The sequence below is a fragment of the Ovis aries genome, chromosome 11, assembly GCF_016772045.2.
Source record: "Ovis aries strain OAR_USU_Benz2616 breed Rambouillet chromosome 11, ARS-UI_Ramb_v3.0, whole genome shotgun sequence".
Classification (NCBI taxonomy): Eukaryota; Metazoa; Chordata; class Mammalia; order Artiodactyla; family Bovidae; genus Ovis; species Ovis aries.
Window position 1 is genome coordinate 48,724,582 of NC_056064.1, and position 21,861 is coordinate 48,746,442.

General features: G+C 37.8%; 1 protein-coding gene across 21 annotated transcripts in view; it reads right to left on the reverse strand.

The window, feature by feature from the left end:
- Positions 1 to 21,861, reverse strand: part of BPTF (bromodomain PHD finger transcription factor) — a 136,681-nt gene that overhangs the window by 35,814 nt on the left and 79,006 nt on the right. For 13 of the 21 annotated variants that reach the window (XM_042256199.2, XM_042256198.2, XM_042256196.2 and 10 more), the window contains 8 exons: positions 16,653 to 16,782; positions 16,106 to 16,244; positions 14,209 to 14,388; positions 10,714 to 13,024; positions 6,314 to 6,438; positions 5,433 to 5,561; positions 3,109 to 3,259; positions 2,026 to 2,149 (listed from right to left, as the gene is read on the reverse strand). In XM_042256199.2, coding sequence (XP_042112133.1) covers positions 2,026 to 2,149; positions 3,109 to 3,259; positions 5,433 to 5,561; positions 6,314 to 6,438; positions 10,714 to 13,024; positions 14,209 to 14,388; positions 16,106 to 16,244; positions 16,653 to 16,782 — 3,289 coding nt within the window. The remainder of the gene's footprint in view (positions 1 to 2,025; positions 2,150 to 3,108; positions 3,260 to 5,432; positions 5,562 to 6,313; positions 6,439 to 10,713; positions 13,025 to 14,208; positions 14,389 to 16,105; positions 16,245 to 16,652; positions 16,783 to 21,861) is intronic. The other 8 variants (XM_027974331.3, XM_060395780.1, XM_027974332.3 and 5 more) reach the window with 1 other exon arrangement.

The window sequence follows — 21,861 nt, forward strand, 5'->3', positions numbered from 1 at the left end:
GTGGGAGACTCTGTACCTTCATTATCCTATTTAATGCTTAGATCTTTAAATTATGATTTACAGATGAGGAAACTGAGACTCAGTTTGTAAAACTAGTCTAAGGTTACAGAGTTAGTACATGGTGGAGTTGAGTTGTGTATGAAGACCAAATTTCAATGATGAAGTATTTCCTGCCATCAAAAACAGCTCAGCAAAGACAGCACACCCCATCTTTTTACTGTTACTTTTGTACATGTCCTGTATGCCTGAAAATAAACTGAGGTATTTTATATAATTTCTCATTTCTCAGAAGAAAAGGAGTTTAGTTTTGGATTCCTAGAAATATCATCTGACTAAATTAGTTTTTTTTTTTTTTTAAAAGGAGACCAAACACCTCCCCCTAAACACATAGCTATTTTCTGGGTCTATGCCTTTAAATACCGGAAAGGTAGACTATGGTAAATATAGCCGATATTTCATAATAACTGTGAATGAAGTATAACCTTTTAAAATTGTATAAAAAATTACAAGGGTAAAAGAAATCATAGATTTGATATGTCCACAGAATCTGCTGGTTTGTACACATATTCAAAAAGGCAAGCTTGTCATTAAATTCTAGCTGTCATTATTGCCTAATTTCTGCACGAAAAAAAAAAGTTACAATCATCTTCACTGATAAATTTGAAAAGCATATTAAAATGAAGACTGGCCTGTTTCAAGAAAGACTCTGAATAAAGATTTTGAAGTAATGTATAAATTAATTATATCCTGCTCTGTTCAATTAAGCTATATCCAGGATGTATGTCCATCACCTCAGAAACTGACACACATGGGGAAAACCGAGACAACAATGTTCCTGGGGGACTTAAGGGGCAATAAATCAAGTTCAGGTTCTGACTTTCAATCGCCAGAGAAAAGTTCGTTATCAAATTATAGAAATTGACTCCCTGCCCACCCCCACCCCCCACCAAAGCAAAATCTTAGGTTACATCGTAGAGATGACAAAACACATCCATAAAACGAAAAACAAAACAACTAGCCAGTCCTTCCATAAGTGGACAGACAGACGTGACAAAATCGAAGTGTTGTTATCTCAAACTCTGATCTAAGTAAAGATGACCCATAGTAAACCACTGTAAAAGATATGTAAGAACTTGAAAATGTTTTATAAAATATGAGGGACAAGGTAAAATGTAAGGAAATGAAGAATCTGATTTAGTATGTAATTTTTAATTTAGCTTTGTGTCACTAAGTTAATGGTATCTATTTTATCTATATCCTGAAAATTTATATATTCAAGTTTGGCTAAAAGCTTTTATATTACCTTCTTAACAATAATTAACAACAATCTTCTTATCAGTAATTATCTTTTATGCGAGTCCCTAAGTTGTCAGACACAATTTGCTTTTTCATAGGCTACAGAGATTTTATTGATCAGAATTTTGCAGGAAAAAATTATCCTTAGAAGCTACTCATCAGGACTTTCCTAATGGTCCAGTGGTTACGGCTCTGTGCTTCCACATGGAACTCTGCTCAATGTTATGTGGCAGCTTAGATGGGAGAGGGATTTGGGGAGAATGGATACATGTATATGTACAACTGAGTCCCTTCGCTGGTCACCTGAAACTACCACAAAATTGTTTGTCAATCAGGCATACCCCAATACAAAACAAAAAGTAAAAAAAAAAAAAAAAAGACTCTGCTTCCACTGAAAGAGGTGAGGGTTCAACCCCTGGTTGGAAAACTAAGATCCTACCTGTCACACGACACGACACAGCCAGGAAAAAAAAAAAAGAAACTACTCATTGAAATATAACAAAGAAGAGCTTAGACTTCAAACAGTGTTCTTCAAATATGTACACTTTTTGCAAAACCACAGCTTGGTATATCCACAGAATTACTTTCAAGTACTGAAATTAAGATACATATGTGAGATACACATAAAAACAAAACCACATAAACATATAATTACTGTGCTTTTAGCGTGCATGAATTTGGCTAAAAATGTCAATTCGTTGCCAGGTGGGACAGTACCAACTCCCCCACCTGCTGGGCAGCCAATCGCTGCTGTTTGAGGTGAGCCTCCATTTGGGCCTTGAAGTCCTCTGCCTTCTTCTGTTCACTAACCTTAGCCTGTTGCTCAACTGCTTGTGCCTTTTCTTTCTCCACTCTGCAGGGAAAGAAAGGAGGAATTTGTCAGAAACTACAGGCATACCTCAGAGATATTGTGGGTTTGGTTCCAGACCACTGCAATTACACAAATAGAGCAGTAAAGTGAGTCCCATGAATTTTTTTGATTTCCCAGAGCATACAAGTGATATTTACACTATTACTGTAGCCTATTAAGTGTGCAAAAGCATTGTCTAAAAAAATGTACATACCTTAATTTAAAAAATACTTTGTTGTTAAAAAATGCTAATAATCACCTGAGCCTTCGGTGAGTACAGTGGTAACATCCAAGATCACTGATGGGGAGTGGGGACGGGGGTGGGGGTGAGGTTCAGGAGAGGGGAAATGTATGTACATAGTTACGGCTGATTTGTGCTGCGGTAGGGCAGAAACCAACACAACACTGTAACGCAATTATCCTTCAATTGAAAAAAAAAGATCACTGATCACAGATTATTATAAGAAATATAATAATAAAAAATTTTGAAATATTGTTAAGAATTACCAAAATGTGACCCAGAGACACAAAGTAAACAAATGGTTTCAGGCAAATGGTGCCAACAGACTTGCTCAAGGTAGGGTGGCTACAAACCTTCAGTATGTAAAAACAAAAAACAAACAAAAAAAAGCAGTTATCTGCAAAGTGCAAGAAAAGGAGCAAGCCCGTACCCATCCTATCAGGCATCTGGAATCTAGTATTAGGTGAAACCGGGCTAAATGTCATAAAAGTATAAAATTGTCTCAATTTAAAAATAAAACATTAAATCAAAGTAATTCACAACTGACAAGTGGATGATAACTTGTAAAAATTAGGAAGAGGCCCTTAATAAACACCCAGCTAGAAAATCAAAATGTGGATCAAAGGTAGGACATACTGAATAAACTATTCAAGAAGTAATTCTTAAATTCTGAAGTGACAGAAATCTTCAATAGCTGATCACACGTAAGCCATTTCCTTACCTTTCGGCAAACGCCCTGATCTCCCATAATTCCAGCTCTTCCTCTGCCACCCAGGTTTCGATAATAACAGGGCCAGTTTGCTTGGGCGTTTCTGGTCTCTTTGGCCGCAACGCACTTGATCGAAGGCCTTTCCTCTGAGGTGTAGGTGTTTCTTTGGAAAAGAAACCAGAGTATTCTAAGCAATATAGCTTCTAAAATTATAGTGCTTCTGGCATCTTCTCTTATATGAAAAGCAGGGATTGGCAAAGTTTTCTTAAAGGGCCAGATGGTAAATACTTTATAGATTATTTTTTAGACTTTTAGACTGCATACTGACTATGCAGGCCAGATGGTCTCTGTTACAACTTCTCAACACTGCCTTTGTATCATAAAAAGAGCCAAAAACAACATACATGTGAGTGAGTGAGTGTGGCTGTGTTCCAATCAAACTTTACTAACAAAAGCAGATGGTGGGTCAAAGCTTATGGGCCGTCGTTTGCTGGCCCCTGATATAAAAGTCCTATGAGCCTTTACCCAGCCTGTTCCCTCTGCCTGCACACTATTCCTAGCTCCCTTCATCCTCATTTGACTGCTGCTTAATCATCCTTCAGACCACAGCATGGATACAAACTTCCTTCAAGAAGCACAGCACTTTCCTCCCAGGTGGGCTGCGGAGGTCTCTGACATGTGCAGCCCTGGCAATCTGTATTTCCCTATCACGGCACCGAGAAGAGGGACTGGAGAGTTGCTAATGGAAAGGGGGGACTGGAAACTATTAAGAATAGATATAATTTCCCATGATAAAGATTTTAAAAATAAAAAGGACGGACAGACAAGCATTGAACCGTCCCATATGCTCAGGAAAAAGAGAAGCAGCAGAATCACAGGCAAGCAACAGAAGGAAACTGAAACAGCAGCAGGAGCTGGGTTGTACAAAGTGATACAAGAAGAGTGATTTCAGAAGACTGGCAGTGGTTACACGGACGGCTGAGGTCGAGACTGGTCAGGACCACATTCTTTCATCTGTGTGCCTCTGCCTATCAGTGTTCCAGGACAGCCCTGCTTTAATTCTACTAGTATTTCATCATCTTTTAGGACAGGTACCCTCTTTGTTGGTACTCTTTTCAAAAAAGGCATTCCTATTTATTCCCCAAGATGAGCTTTTGACTTAATTCAATCAAGCTTCAAAAAATTAAATTTATACATTTGGGGACAATTAACTTCTATAAAATAGTAAGTTTCTATCTATAGATAGCACTTTCTTTTTACACATTTCTTAACAGATTTTTCCCTAAGCACTTTTACTATACATATAAAATAAAATTATTGACTTTTGTCTAATTACAGATCTTTAATCTGGACACCTTACTGCACTCTTTTTAGTATTAATAGTTTTCATTTTCAAGTATAGTACTATCATACCTTTTGCTTCCTTGAGAATAGGGCTGGATGCCATTCTTCTATATATTTGCCACCTAGTACCTATCATGTAGCTGTCCGTGTTTCCTGAGTAACTCTTTACGCCTGTTAGGTTATTTCTATATTGAGCACTTAGGTATGACGCAAGAGCTTGAACCCTTGAGTCAATACATCTTCAATGACCACTTACGTGTCAGATTCTGCAGCAGGCTGCAGGACTACAACCAGACAGACCTGAAGGCTTGAGTCTTGGAGCTGATGGTCTGGTGTCAACCACTGCCCCACATCTTAATTGTAAGAGGTATTTGTACCCTTCCTCTGCTGGGCACTGTTGATTGTGGACAACACAGTGCCCAGGGGCATCTTGCTATATTTATTACTTAAATATAATTTTAAAAACGAAACTGTCTGTGATGAAAAAGTACTGCTTTCAAAAGCTGAATGAAGAGTTAAACCAACACTGCAGGGGAGAAACAGAGATCCAACATAGAGAACAGAATTATGGACACAGCTGGGGAAGGAGAGGGTGGGATGAATTGAGAGAGTCGCACTGAGATATTTACACTATCACGTGTCAAACAGACAGCTAATGGCAAGCTGCTGGGTAGCACAGGGAGCTCAGCCTGATGCTTTGTGACTACCTAGAGGGGGGGGATGGGGAGGGAGGGAGCGCCAAGAGGGAGGGAATGTGTGTATACCTATGTCTGATTCATGCTGACATACAGCAGAAACCAACACAACACTGTACAGCAATCGTCCTCCAACTAAAAATAAATTTTTGTTAAAAAGGCATTTTAAGGTGCCTCCCACAAGTACCTATGGACAATGAATTATTAAAAAGTTAAAGAAATAATTATAATTAAATTTCAATTCATAAAAGATATGGATAACAGGTGAATAGTAATAGAATTCTTTCTACTCCTTACCTTTTGGTGCTTCTGGAACTCCAATGGGGCAAATGATTTTCCTGATACAATATTCAGATCGAATGCCATAAGGACCAACATCTCGCCTCTTAATTATTTCTGTTGTTGTGATTTCAGTTTCTGATGTTTCTATGGCAATTTGATTCACACAGTATTAATAACCACCCAAAATATTCAAAGAATAAAAAAATACAACATCTGGTGCTTTAAAAAAGACACGCATGGACTAAACCTCTGGAAACATTTGCTTAATGAAGAGCTGCAGCACCATCACCGGACTGCAACAATACTGAGTGTCCTCCGCACTGAAAATTTCCAAGCTGAGCAAATTGCTGTTTGGGGACAACTTAGTTCCTAATGGCAAAATTCAGTCAAAATAATAAAAACCCAAGGAAAGCAGCAGCAAGCACAGGGTTCCAGGTGTCCCAGTGTATGGTAAGAAATAACTTCTAAAACTTCACACTGGTTCACACATTAGTGATTCATTTTATAATCCAAACCCTTCCCCTACCCCCAAGATTTTAGAGCATATGCTGCCAAACTTTACCAAAGCTGTGTTTTTAAAATGGGCTTCCCAGGTGGCTCAGTGGTAAAGTGCTGGCCAATGCAGGAGATGCAGGCTTGATCCCTGGGTTGGGAATATACCCTGGAGAAAGAAATGGCAACCCACTCCAGTATTCTTGCCTGGGAAATGCCATGGAGAGGGGAGCCTTGTGGGCTACCGTCCATGGGGTCACAAAGAGTTGGACATGATTGAGCAAACTGAGCACATTTTTTAAAATACTAGCACTATCTTTTAATAAATAACAGATATGCTTACAATGAACTATCAGGAGATTTTCTCTTTTAAACTTAAATTAGAAAATAAAAAAACCCCTTACCTGTCCGTGTGGTCCCTCCTCCTGGAGGAGCCTTAGCTGCCATGTCATCCCATCTCAGACTTGCCCACAATAACCGCAACATAAGACTCACTCCAGCTAAGGACTTCACAGTCTGAAGTCTATACCTGAAAGAAAAACCCAGAAAAACCATGTATGTATATAAACACACATACACACTCTGTATTGAATGGAAGGACTGCTTTTTGTCCTCATTGTGACTTCAATATTTATAATATGGCTTTGTAAGTGCTTTGGTTATTATGTGTCCCTTAAGAAAAGAACTTTTTTATTCCCAAGCATAACATGCATCTAACAGTTTTAAAAGGGGCTGCAGTCACCTCAAATGCCACATAAATTTATAAAACAAGAACATTTCATTGTAAGATTGATATGGCAATAATTTACACAGATTTTACAAATTTAGCCTAGTTCTAAAATATGTGTTAGAAAAATTATGAGAGAAAATAAATATGAATAAATAAATAATGTCACAGTGTGATAAGTGATCTGAAGGATAAAATCTTAACTGACTGATTTTTGCTGAAACAAATCTGAAAATGTTTAATTTTCTCAACAAGCAAAACAAAAACAAAAAGACGTCATAAATCCAACAAGAGCTTTCCAGATGGACTGAAATTTTGTATTCAAATGGTGGTTCTGCAAAACATGGAACAACTGGATGGTAAATACTGCTAAAACTAGTATCACTTTAGCAACATTAGTATAGCTTTGGAATTCTTTGATACAATGAATAATAAAAAAGACGTTACTGTATTAATTACTAGTCAGGAGACAAGGGAATCTCTGTGTTCAGGTTTCTCCTAAGCACTATATACAAAGTTATTGAACATTTGAAATATTATTTTTAAAATAATATTAAAAATGTGTTCCAGAGTGAATTTACAATTCTACTGAGTATCATGTCTTAAAAATAGAATATTTTAAAGCAGCTCTAGGCTGTCAATTCTCTATTAGCGGTTTTGTATAATTAAGTATTTAACTGACATTTCCACATACTGAAATGAATACCCTGATTGTACTGTAGAGTACTGTAGAGAAGAACTATGAAACGAAAATTAATTTCCTCCTCTAATGGAAGTACAGGTAAATCTTAAAACAATTTGTATTTGAAAAACAATGCTTTCCATTCTTAATGTTAAGTTAGAAAAATGAACAATGTGAGAAAAAAAAGCTCTAGCCAAAAAGTTGCTGCCCCTTCTTAACTTCCCCTCTCCACCTATAATACTATTATTTTCTTCCCTGTACTATCAGCGTGTGAACCCTCTGACTTGTACAGACAGCTCTTAAATTAGAGGGCAAATGTTAAGTAGCGCAGGGTAGGCGAGGGGGAGCGTTGTCACTTTCAGACCACAGCCCCTATAGAGATGCCTAGGGAACTTTGGACTTATGGGAGCAACCAAATATTTATTTGGAGGTTCTTCTCCTTCTCTCTCTTCTTCCTCTGCTCACTCTCAACAAATAACTTGAAAGTATCTCTGGTTTTACAATGGAAACACCACCAGGTGGGGAACACATCCATGCATTAGAGGCCTGTTCATTCATTTATTCATCCAAAAAACACTTGAGTGTCATCTATGTGTTCAACTAAGTAAAAGGAGCTGGGAACACAGATGAATTTTAATCTCTTCCTACATTACACAGGAGCTGTTAACAGAGGAAAGCACAAGGAAGCGGTTATCGGATTTGGCTCAGGGATGGGGATGAGAGCTTTGCTGGAGTCTCAAACACAAGGGTGTGCGGGCAGCTGACCAAAGGCAAGGGGGGCAAACATGTGCTTAGGAGGAAGGTGTATGAGGGCTCACACTTCTTCATCACACCACATCTGGTGTGCTAGGACTGGAGGGAAGGGGTGTGGAGGTGTAGCAAGAGATGGAGCTGGCATGAGAGAGGAAGGCGGAAGCCAGAATGTGCTACACCAAACAGAATTAAAGGACATCGGAGACCATCTATAAGGAGATCTCTAACATGTACACAGTTCTGCACAGGCTGTAAAGGGGCGTACAGGTGACACTCTCCCCCTCCCAGCCCTGCAGTACTTAACACGTCCTCTTGATTTGTTTTTTAAGTTTTTCGGCCACACTGCGCAGCACGTGGGATCTTAGTTCCCTGACCAGGGATGGAACCCACGTCCCCTGCAGTGCAAATGGGGAGTCTTAACCACTGAACCACCAGGAAGTGCCAACACACCTGCCTGCTCAGCTTAGTCAGAATAATCACAGGATAGATCTGTGTTTTAGAAGGATCCTTCTAATAGCACTATGGGTTCTAAGTGATTATGATACACAGAATCAGGGCCTGGGGCAAAGAGAATATGGGAATGGACAGTGTAGAGGGAAAAAAAAAAAAAGGCCCTATTGAGTCAATGAGACAAATTTCATTTTTTCAGTATTGCTCAGCCTTAACATTAAATTTAATAAAGATCAAACATGTGTGCCTTTGGCATTCTTAGCTCCTACTCTAAGCATCAGACATATTTTTTATTCAAGTGTGAGTAGAAAAATGCATTTCACATGCATGGTTTTTATAGCAATATATATATATTTTTAAAATGCATTCTGAAGTCAAAAATAATTACATTTTTACCCATGCCTCTGTTAGGTAGAAGGGATTATGGTTCTCTCAGCCTCAGCAAATTAAGACATTAGCATATACCTGAAGGCAATACCTGTTTCAAATGTACAGGAAGGTGTTTCCATCTCATTTGAGAAATGAACTAAACAGATACAAACTGTGCCCCCAGTGCATATTAAAACATAACAGTACAAGGCTTCTGACACCCAACCGTGCAGAGAAGGGCCCTGGGCAACATGGGAACAGAACTGGTTCAGAGGACAGTGCTTCCCAGTCAAGCCTACCTTCCATTTCAGAACAGAAAAGAGCAGAAAGGCCGGCCTCCACAAGTGCCAGGTCACTTTAATTAAAGTATTTGTACATAGTAACTTTTCCAGTGGGAAAGAAGTTACCTGCAGGACAGTCAAGGATACATTTGGGGACCGCTCTCAATGAAGAAAGCAGAAAAGTGCAGAGTAATCCTACAAATCCATGAACTGTAATGAAGAGTTCCTTGATTCCCTGCAGGATTCTGCAAATCCTTCATTGCAGGCCCTGCAGAGAAATTGTACTTTTCAGCTGTCTCTATTGAATGTGTAATGGAGTGATGATATTTAATTCAAATCAAAAGATGAGTTATTAAAAAACTTGGTCAAACCAACTATGACTGGTCATATTAATTCCTTCATAGAGAGTATTCATTACAGTCTTTTTTTTTTTTTAATGCTAACTGAAATATAAAGAAAACCAAAAAAGTATGATTTCAACTTAAAGAAACCATATTAAAGACACAAAGACATGAAGCCTAAAGTGAAATGGAGTCTGCTCAGGAGCTTGCTGATGTCATGATCCTGAAGGATCTTAGGCGAAAACTAACTGCAAATAAGACTGTTCCTGGTTTCTGCGCCTGTCCCACAGAACTTGTTTTTGATGTTCATGTTCCATCCTTTTCAGATGTAAAAGTGAAGAGATAAAAAGACAAGGCCATGGAAAAGGACAAAGCAAGGGGCAAATATGTGAAATGTGATACAGCAGATAAAGGACTGGACTGAGATTCAGGAAAACCAGGCACTGCTCCTAACTCCCTCTGTGGCCAGAGGCAAGTTACTACGCGTTGAAAAAAGATAACGAATTTCTAAGATCCTTCCCCAATTTAAAACTACATGATTTTACAACTGCCAACTCTTTGTACTTATGACTCATCCCCAAAGCTTAATGCCCAGAAAATTTTAAATTAAGACTATTTCTGGGTTTAAATAAACTCTCTAAGGAATCTCAGATTACCTTTCCTCACAAAAATAACAGAGAACTCCAAAACTAATGTTTACATTGCAAATAAGTTACATTCAGGAAGATTTCTACGTTATGATGAACCTTGTGTGAGTCATAGGCATGTCTCCTATGTCTTCTGTTTTTATGAATTACCTAATATAAATATTCAATAAAATACAAACATTCTAGAAAGTTGATGAGTATCTAATTCTGTGATTATTTCATTCCCAAAGCAAACACATGGTAATATCTGGAAGGTCAGACCACAAAAACAACTATGTTTGACACATTTCTTATGCCTTATGAAAAGTGAAGTTGAGTTTCATTTTAAATGATTCCCTTACATTTTCAGTCTTTAAACATTCTTTTTCCCTAAGCAAGCTTTAGTACCTACCAGCTGGCCGAGTTAAAAACTCTGTATCTTATTTCCATTACTAACATGCCCATTAAATATATATTTCCCTGTCTTGTTTCTATTATCTCATAAATGAGATATTCTTATTAGACAATTTTTCAAAAATGTTCTCCCTCCCCCAAAGGCATTTAAAAGTACATACCTCCAAGTGATACCAAAGGTTGGTCTAGGAGAAGGATATGGCCATATATCCAAGGCAGGTTTTGCATTGTAATTAAAATAAGGGACTTCTCGGATTCCTCCTTTTCTGGCCAATTTTTTTAGGTCATCATTGGGCAAAACAAATATGCTCTTCTTGCTGCTCTTGGTGATAAACTTTCTGTACGACGGCAGAGCTGTACCTGAACGAGTCTTTTTGGGTCTTGAAAACTTCATGAGTTTCACTTTGTCTCTTGTGGAATATTCTTTGCTCACGGTCATAGATGTGACCAGAGTGCCTCCGGCGGTGGTCAGCGAGTCTGTCACGGTTGTGGTGACCACAGTTTTGCTCTGCTCCTTCACGGAGATGATGTCCACGTCGCTGCCTGCAGAGGGCGTGGAAAGCTTGGTCACTGTTGTAGTGGTGGTTGTGACGGTGGACTTGGCACAATTTTCCGTGGCAGAGACCACGGTCTGCTTATCGCCCTTTGCTACCTTAATTACGGTTTTTGATTCTGTGGCCACTGTGGATGTCATGGTGGTGACTTCTGTGATGACCGTTTTTCTTTTAGGTTCTCCATTGACATTTTCATCCTTGTTGGTGGGGAGGCCATTCTCATCAATAAAATCATTACTGAGGTTAGATTCCTCTCCAGAAGTAACAGGGGACGAAGTAACTTTCTTAACTTTGGAGGTGTCAATTTCCATATCTTCTACCTGATTGGATGAACTGCCTTCTGGACAAGAGGGCAGAGGCATGGTGGCCTGGGCACTCTCAGACTCTCTGGTTGACGGCAGTGTCTCCAGGCTACCATGGTGGCCACCTTCAGCATCCGAAGACCTCAGTAACCGTGATTTTGTTTCCAAGTTGTTTTTTTCATTAAAATCTTCCATAATGACATCACCATTCATGAATGGCTTTACAGTAGATTCTTTAACAGTCAAAGGCTTGATATCATTTTCGGGAATAATTTTACTTATATTATTAACCTTTGGTTCAATGTCCCCACTTCCTATTTTACTCTCAGAGATGTCTCTCAAGCATTCACCTTTCAAATATACTTTAGCTTTATTATCTTTTCCATTTATTTGAAAGGTACTTGCTTTCTGTCCTTTCTTTTCAGACTCTCGGTTTTCATTATTCTTTTTATCAGTGACACTTTTCAGGCTGTTTTGATCAATACATTTATTAAGTGGTCTCTCCTCTAATTTCTGATCTTGACTTGGCTTCCTACCATTTGCATCATTTACCTTACCCTGCAGCCTATCATCACAGCTTCCAGTAGTCTTATCCGAAACAAATTCATGTTTCAGTGGTTCAAAGCCTTCACTACCTTGTTCTTGAGTTATTAACTGTTCAGAAATACTTTCATTGCTATTTTGAACAATCATATCTTCTTCACTGCTGTCCTGAACAGACATAGTATCAGAACTATTTTCCAAAGTGCTATTATATTCAGAGTCACATCCCAGTTTTCCTTCAAAGTCTATTGCTTTTGACAGAGACGGGATATCTCTATCATCAGTACTTTTAGGTACTGATGGAAGCAAAGGGCTCTGGGAGGGACACACAGTGGTGTCATTATCTTCCTGTATGAATGGTTTTCTGTTCTTATAGATCAAAGTGCCAATTTCATCTGCGCTGGCTAGTTTAGAGTCATCAATGAGAAAATCAGTTCCTTTTGTTTTAATCTTACTGGGCTCCTGGCCTTCACTGGCAGGGTCAGAGAGACCCTCATCCATGTCATTTTGAACAGAATTTTGTTTTTGACAGTGTGTCTCTGCGCTCTGAATGGAGACATCCTCTAACATTTGATCTTTTGAATAAAGTTTGTTTGCTGTATGATCAGGGTCACTGATTCCAAGAATTGAGGAATCACTCTGTGAACATCCCTGAATTGAGTCTTCGGATTTATCGTCACTTGTGTTAGAGCTCTGTTCTTGTGTAAGCAAGTCACTCTGACATCCTTCTTTTACTTTCGTTATGACTGGTGACTCAGACAGACTTTTCACAGAACTTGTAGGGGTCTTTCCCGAACCTTTAATCCCACCCTCCAACTTCATTTTTTCGTGGCGTTGTTTTTCTTCCAGTGTAAACTGTTTAATTCTCCTTTCCAGAAGTCCATCTAGTTTGGATGATTTGATTTTCTTTTTATAACTAGTCCTTAGATGAAAACCCTCACTGACATTGACCACATCTACTTGAGAGCTTTCCTGACAATTTACATGGGACTCTGTTTTCATATCATCATCTATTTCCATCGGTTCTTCTTTAAAGGATTTATCATTGTCAGAATCTAAAACTTCTTTTACATCTGTGAAACAAAGACATTGATATAAATGTAGTTTTTAGTCTGAAATGTGGAATTCATAATATTTTTATTTTTAAAAAATACCAGTTTTTCTTACTTTTACTTAAATCTTAACTATAAATAGCTATATATATATTTTTTTTAATTTTTATTTTTACTTTATTTTACTTTACAATACTGTATTGGTTTTGCCATACATTGACATGAATCCACCACGGGTGTACATGTGATCCCAAACATGAACCCTAAATAGCTATATATTTAAAAGTTTCTGATATGATTAAAATAGGTCAATGGACAGGGCTAAACTATAAAGTTTAAAAACCACATACATACCAAATATTTAAATATTCTGATTCTCAGTATCTAAAAATGATGGAATGTCACAGTGAAAAATTAGTACGTGATATCTATTGCATGTACCAGTACCTTCACGTAAGATTTCATTTATTTTAGGCTTATAAAACATCTTAAGGTTTATGCATTATCTAACTCATCTAGTTTTTAAAAAACAACTGTTCACAAAAGACAAGGTAAGTTCCTCAAAAGGCTGAACACAGAGTTATCTTTGATTCAGCAGTTCCACCCCTACATATTTACCCAAGATAAATGAAAATGCACGCCTACAGAAGAAGTCCTATACAAATGTTCTTATTACCATTATTCTTAACAGCGAAAAAGAAACAACCCAGATGTTCATCAACTGATGAATGGATAAACAAAACATGACATATTCATACAATAGAATATTACTTGTAAATAAAAAGAAATGAACTACTGATATTAATATATGCCACAACATGGAAGAACTCTGAAAATAAGCTAAGTGAAAGAAGCCAGACACAAAGGACCACATACTACCTGATTCCATTTATATGGAATGTCCAAAACAGGCAAATCCATAAAGACAGAAAGTAGACTTGGATTTAGGGGAAGATAGAGGACCAACTGCTGGTGGATATGAGGTTTTTGTTTGGGATGATGAGAATGCTCTAAAATTGAGCGTGGTGACTGCTGAACAAGTCTGTGAACTGTACACTCTGAGTGGATGAATTATATGGCGTATGAATCATGTTTCAATAACGCTGTTATCGAAAAGAGACAAAGCAGTACCTTTCCTGCTGTGCCAACTAGATCCAGTGCTTTCTTATCACCCCCAGGTGCCCTCCACACTTGACTCTCCTTACCTTGATCCTTCTTCTCAGTAACCTTTGAAATGTCCATTTCACTTTGGTCTGCTCCTTTTGCAGCATCAGAGTCTTTTACCTCGCCTTTCTCAGAATCAGGCTCTGTTTTTATCTTTTTTGGGCTTCGCGGACTTTTCCTTCTATCCGATTCATCCATATTTTCATCCATGTTATTTTTAACTAAAAAGAACCAAGTACATAGTAATTACAAGTATGTCAAATATTAGCAATTACTTTAACACACCTAGTTTAGTGGAAATTATGAAGTATATTCCAGCAATTTATACCTTATTTTTAATTCACAAAACAAAAACTGAATATACTACATACTTTCTTATATGCTCAGCTGACTTAAACCATAGAAGTAAAGACTACACTTTAGACATGCTTCAGGAATCTTCACCTAGGAGACTGTTTCATCCTCTTCACTGACCCCAGAAAGTCTCCATGAGTGGTTTCTAACATAGTTTGTATCACAGAACCATATTAGAACTGGATAAAGCTAAGATTCCCTATCTAGGAAAAAAGTACACACAGAAGCTTTTGTTAATAAATTTCAATGGATTCTTAGATGGAATGGAAGTTTATCTATGGACTCCCAGGTTAAGAATATTTAAGTCTGTGTCACTGAAAAGAGAAAAAAAACCAAATGCAAAGTGTGGCCTTGTTTGGATCTGATTTACCACTAGTTTTTTCCCCTGCTAGCAACTGATTAGGGAGGAAAAGACTCAAAAGATGCTCCAAGACCAACATGGTACCTGCTGGATAAACGCCCAGCATTAAGACAACAGAAAACCCCATGCTAAGGAAAGTGGATACAAAATAAATTTACAAAAGCCTAAATGTTTTGTATATCAATAATCTGGATTTTATTACATAGGACAAAGCAGGTCAGACACAATTAAAAGCTCTCCATAATTCTAAGTGCTACACAGTAACTAGAGCAATGAAATGATAACAAAAAATTAATCTTTTGGAATTTATTATAATGGACATTTAGCTTGAATATAATCAGATAAGTAACTAAATACTTAATATTTCTATTTAGCAAATAGTTATTGAGCATCTACTAAAGGTAATTCAAGGACAACTTTAATAGTTTCAAAAATCTACCAGTCTAGGTTTCACAAGAACCATTCACAAGTAAGCCCAATCAGTTAGCTAAGTGTGTACTTATTTGACCTACAACACAGGTTTCACAACAAAGACCATACCACACCATAAACCAGCAAATTATACTGCAGAGCGAACAGAACTACTCTTGAAAATCACTTAGATAACAAAAGAGACTTGACAAGGTAGAGTGCAGAAAGGGGAATGGAAGCCAGGAGACAGAGGTTCAGCCAGGATTCTATTACTCTTCGTCTACGTGACCTTCAGCATATCCCTTAACATCTTCATGAAATAATTTGTTCATGTAGCATGAGTTTCGAAATACATGGTCTTCTTAAAGGACAGTTTACCTCTAGAGTTCTGTGATTCTAAATACTGAAGTCATCAGCCAGTGGCATAAACTGAATTAATCTCTCCTTTACGTGATAGTGTTATGGAAGCCTCTATTGCTTTCTTTCTGGTTTTGTTATACGTTACAAATCTGAAGTCACCAGAGATTTGATTCCTCAAGAAGTTAAGCAGTATTGAATTTAAGATTTTAGAAAGACAATTAAGTAGCTGAGGTCTTCTTTCTTTCAACAAGTTCTATTCTCTCACCTTTTAAAGCTAGAATCCTAAGTATCAAAATCCTGTGAATAAAGGTAATTTTAAAAATGAGAGCTTGCTAAACTACATTAGTAATTTTACACATTCTAGAAAGAATTTCAGAAAAACTTTTATCCTACAAATTTGTAAGAATATGGATCAGAAACAATTATGCAGGAAAATAGCTTCAGTTACTTACCTCCTTCTACTGACTTTCTGTAATGCACATTGGTATTGCCTGGCAATTTAGGAACAAACCTATAAACATGAGTTTTACTAATCCAGCTCCAACCACCATATCCTGTTACTCGGTATTCCTCTCCTTTTTGTTTCCAAACCTGGTGTAAATAAAAACATGCGGATTAAACAAGAATGAGAATGTTTTATAAAGCACATTTGATTTTACATATTTTTACCAAATAAAATCAACAGTCAGGCAAATTAATTTGCCAATTTTATTTTCACCCAGAATCAAAGATTTCTGAAGAAACTTAAATATTCCTGATACAAAAAAGTGTAAAAACCACTTTTACGTTTTATAACTTCTACAAATTGGTCTGATGACTCACATCTATTTTACTAAGAAAAACCTATGCTTATAAAATTGTTAGAAAAATTTACTTCGTTCAAACTATGTTAATTAAGAGTGTATCAAAAGTAAAATAAAATTACTAAGTATTCGAAGTTGCAGAATCAAAGTCTCAGAAATGGCTAACACTTTTAAATAAGATCATCCTAAAAATTACCTGATGTTTAACTGGAAATGTGTATTTTACCCATGTAGCTTGCTGCATTGTTTCTTCCTCTTCTTGTTTTTTCTCCTTTTTTTTGACTTTCTCCTTTTCTTCTCTTTCAATTGATGTCATTCTATGTAACCTAAGAATGTATGAATAGAAAGACAGAATTACATTTAAAAAATAAAAAGATAAAAAATACAGTACTGAAGATTAGGAAGGTAAAAGCAAAGGATGATTAACTATAATTCCACAACCCAGAAAACTGACAAGTCGCAAAAAATAAGCAGACATACAATTATGTAATAGTAGAAAATCAAACAGTACAAAAAGGCAAAAATAAAACTTGCTGTCCTTCCCATATGCCTCTCCATAAGAAATAACTCACTTATGACTTATTTCATGGATATACCAACATTATAATCACACAAAGGATGTTATATTACAAATACAATTACACAGTTTTTAATCAACGGAAAACTGCACTAGATCTTTCCAGACCCTAAGATACATTATCTTCTTACCTCCCCACAAAAAGATCAACAAGTCCCAAAACTTTTATCAACCAATATTTCTATTTAGCACTTTCTATTTAGACTCTCTTTAGTAGAGGCTTCACAGGGTCCACTAACATAGAATTTAGGCTTCCTACAAGCAGAGAGACAGGGACCCGCTTTTGGGTTACTGGAAGGGTTGGGCAGGAAGGACCGCATTAATCAGGCAATAATCACTAGGCATATGGCATAGACCATGTTCTTTTTTTAAGGCAGGAAATCAGATACCACTGCACCTATCTGTAAGGAGACAGGTGAGTCTGTGGTGAGGTTTTGCTTTAAGCTGATTACACTAGATTTCTTGAATGGGAGTATTTCCCATAAAAAAGAACATTAACCAAAGTCTACAAAGGAGCGCCTATCTCTAAAAGCCCTAGTGGTAGAATAACTGCTTTTATCATACCTTACCCAGAAGTAGCTAATTTCAAATGCACAGCTATATGGAAAGAAGAAAGAGCTCTTTTGTTAACTGGGGGAGCGGTAGGTGCTACAAAGATGTGAGAGGGGATTTAATTCTTTTTTCTTTCATCCTTCCACCAAAAACCTATCTCCACTCTGAAACAAGTTTCATGTCCCTATGACTACAGGACCCTAGAATCTGTTAACTGCACACAACTAGTATAGCAATGATTCTTCATTCTCTCACAAATGACAGGAGAAGAAAGGGAGGAAGTTCTCACCGGGGAGTCTCAGATATCATAGATCTGCAGCCACTCCTGGAGTCAGGGAGTGGGCAAGCTCTGTAGGCACAGCTTGGTGGAAAACCCGACAACCTCAGCTCCCCAGACTACAGGAGTGACTGAGCCACAAGCAAGCAGTATTTCTCCACAGGGATTCTGTGGGCTCAGCTTTAAACTCCTACGAAAGGTCAGGTCTGGCACAGCAACTGAGCCACCTTCACAGATGCTGGCCAGAAAGGAAGCCCTGTCTGGGGAGAGCACCAGTGCACTGACACTCTGGGAACACACAGCTGAGCCTGGCACTCGGCCCGTGCTCTTGGTGTTCATGTGAGGAACAGGTCCATCTTCATCACCAAAGACAAATGCTTTTCTTTGCTGGGGATGCCAGGCCAGTGAGACAGTACTGTAGCTAACCTATGATTTCCCTCTACCAGAGCGGAGTCTATTGTTTTCAACACCGCTGAGACAATCCTTATGGGAAAAAGCAGCAAGAAAGGTGAGCTAGGAAGGGGTTCACTTCCACGTGGTTAGGCAGAAATCCTGGCTACTGCTGGCAGCCTGGTGGCCCCAGGAATCAAACCCCAGGAGGTTGGTAGTCTGAGCCTCCAGATGCTGCTCCACACTGGAGGGCACACTGGAGACAGGGGTTTCCTCCATGCGTCCTTGGCTCACAGAGACCCAGGCCACCAAGTGCAGAATGAGCCTCCACTCTGTTCCCCATGTCCATGGGGCTTTGCTGTCTCTGTCTTCCTATTTCTTAGTAAACATGAGGAGTAACCCCTTATGTTTCCCACTGGTAGGATGGCTGAGTCCAGAGAGCATTGTATTTAAAATGCTGACAGTGCCCAATTGCTCTGCAGAATGAGACACTTCGCATTGCCATCTACTCTGGTCACCCTGCTTCCCCGCACACCTTCACTCAAGTCAGCACCAGATTTCTAAATTATCAACCCAACTGAGAAAGAAGAAATATTATCCCACTGTTTTTATTTACATTTAATTATGAGAGAAGTAACCACTTTTTTTAAAAATGTCTACTGGCCTTTCACATTTATTTTGCTGCCAGATGCCTGTTCAAATCCTATGTCTTGTCGGCAATGGATATTTCATTTATAAAAAAGGTCTTTTTCATTTTAAAGGAAAGTTTCCATTTGTGGTGCAAATATTTTTCCTCAGTGTCTCAGCTGTCTTTTGAGTTTGATTATATTATTTTTCCACTGAGAATTTTAAATACATATATCCACTTTTTTCATCTATGGCATCTGGGTTTTATATCTGTTTGAAAAGAAAGTATCACAACAAAAATATAAATTAATCCATGCTCTCTTATTTAAGCTTTTTGTTACTGTTTTTAACAGTATGTTGTTTTTCTTTTTAATCCTCATTTGTCTGATGAATGTTTTTGCTGAAGCAGGAATTTGGATGACATTTTCCCCAAACACACCCTCCTTCCTTGTCTGACAGGAAAAGCTATCACAGTAGATTTCCATGTGTATTTAGGATTATTTTTGGATTCTCTGTTTGATTCCTTTGCTCTACTTTTTCTCTAGGACAAAGTATTTTGACTATTGTAGCTTCAAAACACATTCTAAATATCTAATCCCTTTCCTGTAATACCTGTTTTCCTTTTCTTACACATAAAGTCTTCTAGAAGAAATACTAGTATCATTTTGGTCAAGTCTCCCTTACTCTCCAAAAGGAAAACTATCCACATTGCAAATGCAAATTAAATTTGATAGACTAAATTAGCATAATTAGTATACTGTATGGAAGCATATGATGTCTCTTTCCATTTACTCAAAGTATATCCTTTATCTCTTTTCCTTCTGGCGGGGGAGGCGCTGCGGGGAGGGGTGCTGCCGCTGTGTGTCATGTGGATCCCAGTTCTCCAATCAGGGACTGAACCCACCGTGGAAGTGTGAAGTCCTAACTGCTGGACTGCTGAGGAAGTCCCAAGGTAGCCTTTATATCTTTAGCAAAGTATAAATGATTTCTTTACATGCCCTGAATTAAATTTATTCCTGGTCTGAAGTATTGTGTTATTACTGGATATTTTCTTCATTATAATCTTTAAAAACATGTAAACTGCAACCAGGTTAAGAAACAGACCCTTATCAATAACGACTACATCCAAAGCTAGAATGTCTCACCCCAGGCAGGCATTATGCTGACTTCTGTGCTGTGCTATCATTTCCTTGCTTTTCTTCATAGTTTTACAAGCACCTAACGTGTGTCCTGAAAACCCAGTAGCGTGAATAAAACCAGCTGCATGAGCAAGAGCAATATTGTCACTATTAAAAAAAGCACCCCAGGAAAAAATAAACTTGTCTCCAGGTCACACTTCACAAGTTAAGAGCTTCTTGTGGTGCAATTACAGGGTGGGGCCATCAGCAAGGGCTAGAAGACTCACCACACTCAGGGAACCCGGCAGGACTGGGTATAAACAGCTGCACTGCCCAGAAAGAATCCCAAGCGGACTGCTCTGCACTTGCTGCTTCTGTGCCTTTCAAGGATTCTACGATGTGACTGGTGAAAATTCTCAGTTCTCCCCCACTGACTTGGGATCTGCCTTTCTTGGTTAGAACCGCTTGTTCACCTGCAATATTGCTTCCACAGCTACACGGCACTGCGTTCTCTGTGGTTTCCCTTGTCCCTATTGGTTTATGCTTTGAAAAAAATCCCTTTGCATAGCTATGGTGGAGTTTAATAGGCAACAAAACATACTTTTTAATTTGTTATTTTAACTCAGAACTCCCTCTGTTTTTTTTCATGGTTACTATTTGTATATATAAATCCTATTGTGGAGTACAGGGGCCACCTTTTTAATTTTCATATTGTTTTACAGTTTTTCAGTCAATTAAGTATATAATTAAACCAACTTAAATAACTATCCCTACATTTACCTATGTATGTTTTACATCTCTTGGCAAACTGCATTAACTAATACTTTTAGGAAAAGTTAACAGTAACAGTAGGGATTCTCTTGTTTTGTTCTACCTAAATGTTAATGGGAAAACTTCAAGAGTTCCATAAAAAAACATGATGGCTTGGTCTGAAATGTATCTTTACAACAAAGCAGGGTGGGTAGGGGTAGTCACTCATCTATTTCTATTTACTTAAGTATTTTTTAATACTTAATACAAGAATTAATAATGAACTCATATCTTTTTAATAAACAAATACCCTCCTGACATCTAAAGAGAAAATCAAAGTTTTCTCTGACTTCTTAAGATAGCACGGTATTAATAATCTCCTAAAAACAGACAAACGTTCAATGCCAAGAGGAAGTCAATTTTGTCATAATTTATTATTCTTTTTAATTTACTCCTGAGTATACTTCCTAATGCTTTAAGATTTCCTGCATATACTTCTATTTGCTATTAATTATTAATCAATGGTAAATATTAATAAATGAGACAGGATCTTACTTTTCCATTTAACTATTTGCCTATTTATCAAGTTATAACACAGACAGAACTAATGCACAAGATTTCCTTTTTTCCATATGGAACAATTTAAATAGAATTACCTGTTTTCCTAAAATTCGAAAAACTTTCTTATGAAATCCTCTGGTCCTGCCCAAATCCTTACTCTGATAGGCATAGTGATATCCTTCAAACTGAACCAGACATTCTTTTCGTGCCTAAGAGCATGGCCTCTGCCCTACCTCCAACAGCTGAGACCTGTGGGACTCCTCCTCCCCAATCCTTCTCCCACTCAAAACAAGGCGTTCAACAGGATGCTTTCTCTACAGATGCAGGAAGCCTGAATGCTATGTCAGTGGACTCTGAAGGTTTGAAATCACAGCATCAGCGACAGAGAATCAGAAATGTTCTTAATATTGGTTATTTGTCCTTTGACCTCTCCTTTTTTTTTTTCACCTTTCCTGATAATCTCATAGAGATTAGTAAACTGTAATAGTATCTAAGTTATTTTTAATCCTAGGAAGAATTTAAGTCCATTCCGTTTGTGTAAGTTTCTATCAGG